The sequence below is a fragment of the Emydura macquarii genome, unplaced genomic scaffold (genome assembly GCF_026122565.2).
Source record: "Emydura macquarii macquarii isolate MOO-44397 ecotype Brisbane River unplaced genomic scaffold, CSIRO-AGI_Emac_v2 contig_3128, whole genome shotgun sequence".
Taxonomy (NCBI): Eukaryota; Metazoa; Chordata; order Testudines; family Chelidae; genus Emydura; species Emydura macquarii.
The window spans coordinates 47,699-53,446 of record NW_027133265.1 but is presented as its reverse complement, the minus strand read 5'-3'; the positions used below and the strand labels follow the sequence as shown (position 1 = coordinate 53,446).

Below are 5,748 nucleotides of genomic sequence, written 5' to 3'. Positions count from 1 at the left end.
AGTTAAAGGAGAAGCTGACCTGCCTTAAACTCTGCAACTCCCTAATTGTTGTCACAAGATGTTGGATTAACACATTTCTGGAATAGCTGTCTGTTTACACTCCAGAGATCCACAGTCCAGTAAACACTTTCTAATTGAATTCTAATCACATTCAAATAGCTCAATAACCAGTCTCAGCTGCAATTCATAAAACTTTAATTGCCATCCATAAATCCTGAGCTCCCTGAGTGCGGAGTGTCCTTACAACCCAATTACACCTCGCTTGCCAGAATTTAACTGGATGGCTTCAAGAAGACGAACTGACAAAGCCCTCCTTATACTCTCCCGAGAAAGATATTGATTGTGAACTGAGATCTATTCCTGCCTCTCGACTTATATTAGCAGTGGCATCCTCTGAATGACACTGCAGTGAAAAATAAAGCCTCAGTTTATCTTTGTTTTGTAAAGGGGGGCAATGGCCTTTTAAGTGAGGCTGCGATGCACTGGTACGTTACATTTCTAAGCTCAGCGATGGGGAAATACCCCGTTGATAAAAATGCAAACAGAAGAGCAAGATTTCAAACCACTTTTGCTTGACTTTACGAGCAATTTAAACAACGATTGCTGTTTGACTGTGCGCAGGAACATGTAGGCTCATTGTTTCTTTCTCCCCCCGCCCCGCACGAAGACATCCTTTAAACACCCTTAGGATACTGATCTCTGTTCTTCCAGACTGGCTTATTGGGGCCAGAGCCCTCGGAAACCACGGCGTGTTCACTGTTTTCTGAGGTTGCAATTGCCAACTCTGTGGCCAAAGTCAAGTGGAATTTGACAGACATTATCGGAGCCAGCTGAACAAGAATGCGATAGTGCTTCTATTAACTGTAAGCCACTTCTTAAACTCCCAGGTAATTGGGAAATCGTGTGGTATGCGGCAAATACCTTTGCTCTTTAATGAAATCTGAAATGCTCAGGAGTCACCGACCATATTCCGCGGTTGATCCAATTTTACTTTGAATGATTGCTTCGGCAAACTTGGTGGAGATCAAAGAATCCCTCTCTGACATGTTCTCTTTTGATTAGGATTTTGAATTGAAGCTCTGAACTGATCATGGAAGTTAACTTGAAAGTCTTCCGTTTTGACAACATTTTGGCTGAGAAGGGTCCAGATATTTGAAGGCTTTGTCCGTTGAACTAATTGCCCATTTGACAAGATTCACCCATAGAAACAGCCGCCACCCAGCCCCTGGAATAGCTCTGTTACGTACTTCACAGAAAATACCAGGCGACTAAATTCTTGAGAAGGGAGAAGAATTGTGTAGCGCGACAGACTGAGAGAGACGAGCGCACAGAAGTTGTAACTACTTAGATGCTACGCGGTCAATGAACAGAAAATCAGCCCGAACCTGCTTATTTCATCACATGCCCCTGGTTTCTCCCTATTCAGGAAAGGGTGTATTATTAGTGTAAACGAGGTGGTGGGAGAATCCCTTGCCGTATGTTTTTAAACCTATACCACAGGCGTTGGTGTACAGGGTAATGTGTTTGAAAGCGCAACCTGGGATGTGCCTGAATCACACACAGGGCAGCGGCCCGCTCCGCTCCGCTCCTCCCCGTTCCTCCCATTTATCTGGAAAGGAGGCGAAGTGAAGTCCTGGTGAAATTAACAAAACACACACACTTTGGAAAGCCTTCCCTCCCTCCCCCCCGGTTTTGTTCCAACTCGGGCAGCCTATCCTGGGGGTTTGGAGGAGAAGCCAAGGAGGTTTTAGATCCGCATCTCTTTCAGGCATCACGTGTTAAATAGTTGATATAAAACCCCGGAGCAAGGGGCTCCAGGAGGGGGACTTCAAGACCAGCCCTCTCCAGGGACCCTTTTGTTCAGCGCTCAGACAGAAGCACCTTCTCGCTAGGCAAGTGCTTCAGGGACAATTTCCCCGCCGTGGCAAAGCAGAAAGACCCAGGCGAGCCAGCCCCGACCTGTAGCCCTCCGAAATGTCCCGATCCTTCTACGTCGACTCGCTAATCATCAAAGACTCCTCCCGGCCAGCTCCTTCCCTGCCTGACCATGGACAGGATTTCCTCATCCCCCTCGGCGTGCCTTCCCCCCTGGTCATGTCGGTGTCCGGCCCCGGCTGCCCGTCCCGCAAGAGCGGCAGCTTCTGCGTGTGCCCGCTCTGTGTCACTTCGCACCTGCACTCGGCCCGGGGGGGCGGCAGCGGGGCCATCCCCCTGCTCAAGAGCCAGTTCCCTGCGGGCGGCGATGCCCAGTACTGCCCCAGGATGAGCCATGCCCATCACCACCAGCAGCCGCCGCCGCAGCCGCCGCAGCCGCCCGCCGCCGCCGCCCTGGGCCACCCGGCGCATCACGCACCTGTCTGCACCGCCGCCACCTACAGCGTCAGCGACCCCAGGAGGTTCCACTGCCTCAGCATGGGTAGGACTCACCTGTCCGTCCCCTCCCCCGCGCCCGCGCGTCCTCTCGGGCTTTGCCTTAACCCTGCAGCGGGCGGGCCCCGGGCCAGGGCGTGAACGGGGCTTTGTGGCGGAGGGGCCGCTGCAGGCACCCCAAGCCATAAGGCGGAGCCGCAATGCCCTAGAGGTGGGGGCACTGGTGGGGAATCGCTCGTTCCCGGGGGTCGGGATGAAGGCGAGTCTTTGCTCCACTCCCGCTAGCGGAGCAGGCGGGGGGCAGGCGGGGAGGAGGGGTTTCCCCAGGCTCACTTCGGCGAGCAGGTAATCTGCGGCCATCCCTAAGGCTCGCTGGCCCCGCACACCTCGAGGGACTCCCGCGGGGGTGTCACATCGTGCCGCTCCTGTAAGAGAAGAACAGGAGCGCGGGAGGGAGGACCACGCCCTTTGAAAGAGCGGCAGGGCCAGACGAGCCTTGAAGCTCGTTCTCAGCCCGCTTAGCCCTTGTCTCTCTCCCGTCCAGGAGGATCGGACACTAGCCAGATTCAAAACGGCAAGAGGATGAGGACCGCTTTCACCAGCACACAGCTTCTGGAGCTAGAGAGGGAATTTTCTTCCAACATGTACCTGTCCCGCCTCCGGAGAATCGAGATCGCGACCTACCTGAACCTGTCCGAGAAGCAAGTGAAAATCTGGTTCCAGAATCGACGGGTGAAACACAAGAAAGAAGGCAAAGGAACCCAGAGAAACACTCATGGGGGTTGCAAATGCACCGGCAACCCGGGCCATTACCCCAGGTCGGAAGACGAAGAGTCTTTATCCCCATCGTCGGCTACCGAGGACAAAGAGATCTCCCTGTTATAAAGCACTGACAAACCCGCCGGCTTCCTCTCTAAGCTGGGACGCCTTCGAGCCTCTGAACTAACAGCTTGCACCTTACGGTGGCAGGTCTGAGACGTGGAAGCGGGTGTGAATACAACTGCATGCACCTGACCCGGCTCTGCCCAGCCTAAGGAACAAACACACAAAGGAAATAGTTCTTGAGAGCTCTGTCCGCCAACCAGGTTTATTTTAATCGATTCACAGTAACAGATATTTTAAAGGTGCAGGTTTTAGTGGTGAGAGCGCGACTAAAACATTATTTATAGAACACAAGGCGCAGTCCTGCTTTTTTAAAAAAAGTTGACCTAAAAGTGGTCCTGGATTTCCTCTGGGCATGGCAGTTTTCTTCCCCTACCTTCCCTCAATACAAAACCCCATTTCATGATTTTATTGAAAGTTCTGACGTTGAGAAGAATTTATATAATTAAAACCAAAAAAAAAAAAAAAAAAAAATAGATCTAATTGTATGAGAATCTTCTGTGCAGAGTTTTAAAAATTGCAATCCTTCGGGCCTTCCTTTGTATGTGAATAGTTTTATATAAAATGTATATTTATATTTATTTAAATGAGGTCAGACAAGAATTTTAATGGCTTTTAAGTGCCAGCTTAGTTCACACAATAACGGTGTAATTAATGGGGGAAAAATGTGGGTTTTTAAAAAAAAAATCCTTTGTACAATAATTGAATTAGTATGTTTCAGAAATATATAAACCAATACAAATAAATGCCAGCAGCTACTAACCTGAATAACTATGTTTCCCACTATGCCACGCTCTTGGTTTTAACATTTAAACCTATTTTAGCAACGTTTCTAAGTATGGCACTATAAATAGCTTCTCTCTACTTTATAGCCGTGGACAATGAGTGTTTTTCGAGTTTCTGAAAGCTGTGATTTGCCCGCCTGTAAACTCATCCAGCAGAACAGCATTTTTAAAGCTGGTTACTGTTGGTGTTACAGAAACTGGAGCAACAAAATCCCCAGCCCCAGCAGCAAGAAAACAGCTTGGAAAAGTAGAGGAACACTCTGTGGGATCACCTATGGGAGTGTGGATCTGAGGGCCTGATCTTGCACGCTCACTGTAATCAGTGGCAGAGCTCCCACTGAACATCGCTCAATCCTGCATTTCTTGAGCACGCTAGATCCCCATGGGCCTTACAGTAGGAGGGTGGCGTGTGCAAGATACGCAGGCCCTGTCCCTGGTCATTTTAAGCAATATTTGTGCCTGAGCTGGTCTGGGTTACTTGTAGGAGTTTAAAACCCTAAAGCTTGTCAGAAAGGACGAAGGAACATTTACGCTTGACTTGCAAGCCCCTGCGCATTGGATAATGCCTGCTGGCTTTGCTCAGGCCGGGCTACTCAGTCCCACTGAACTCAGGTGTTGGCTGGGCAAAGCGTGCGGAGGTTGGCCCGCTAAGAATATGTTTAGGAGATAGTGTGAAGTTCTGAGCCACTTGCAAGGGTGCCTGCGGGCCGATCCTACCGTCCTTATTCAAGTGAATAATTCTGCCCCAGGGGACAACTCCCAGTGCAGTCTCTGAGTGAGAACGACTCAAAGGAGGAAGGGTTGGAGGATAGGGCCCTATACTTTATTTATAGCCCATCTGTACCTCCTGACTGCAGAGAGTAAAAGCCAGAGGGCTGGTCCTGGGTGCTTTGCCACTGATTTCAATGGGATGAAGCTCTAAATCATTCTGGGGATGAGTCCTCATGTCAGGTCTCTTTCAATTGCCTGCTCCAGTTTTAATCAGAAGGGGGATAATAAGGTGTCCTACTGTTTGCACAGCAAAAGTGAATAACCTAAATACACTGTACATTACCAGTGAATATATGGGTGCATTAAAGCAAATGCAGTCCTGAACAATGATGTTCTGATAGTCTTCAAGCAAAGCACAAATACAAATGTTGTTACTCAGAAGATGTTCTCTGATAGAAACGGTAATTAGAAATAAACAAGTAATAGGCTGCCTATGCATATAGTTATCAATATTGTGATTTATTGTTTGTGTAGGGGCTGATTCTACAAGGCGTTTAGCACTCCCAGCTCCCACTGTAGTCAGTGCACTTGGCTCCCCTCCCATTTCCTCCAGTGTGAATCAAGAGTAACGGCATTACAGTCAGTGAAGTTACACTGGTGTGAAGGTGGTAGGAGAGGAGAATCAGATCAGCCTGCTCAGTAGCTCACAGGATAAGGGGCATAGGGCCTGACTGGCTGCTGCCTAACTTAAGTAACTCCACTGAAGTACTGAATCAGGTACTCAGTGCTGACAACATGTTCAGCACTGTACAATACACAAAGATTAGAACAGTCTCTGCTCCAAAGAGTTATAGAAACAGTTACAGTCTAGCAGAGAAAAGTGATATAACATGATTCAATGGCTGAAAATTGAAGCTACACAAATTCAGATTGGAAAGAAGGCATACATTTTTAACCGTGAGAACCACTGGAATGATTTATCAAAGGTGGTGCTGGAGTC

The 5,748-nt window shown here is 48.9% G+C and overlaps 1 protein-coding gene across 1 annotated transcript; it reads left to right on the top strand.

Annotated features, from left to right (window-relative positions):
* The first annotated feature begins 1,929 nt into the window (after window positions 1–1,929).
* GSX2 (GS homeobox 2) lies at window positions 1,930–4,389 on the top strand. The gene is made up of 2 exons (XM_067531157.1): window positions 1,930–2,416; window positions 2,915–4,389. The coding sequence occupies exons 1-2, from the start codon at window positions 1,975–1,977 to the stop codon at window positions 3,253–3,255; spliced, it is 783 nt and encodes a 260-aa protein (XP_067387258.1). The 5' UTR covers window positions 1,930–1,974; the 3' UTR covers window positions 3,256–4,389.
* The last annotated feature ends 1,359 nt before the right edge of the window (window positions 4,390–5,748 follow it).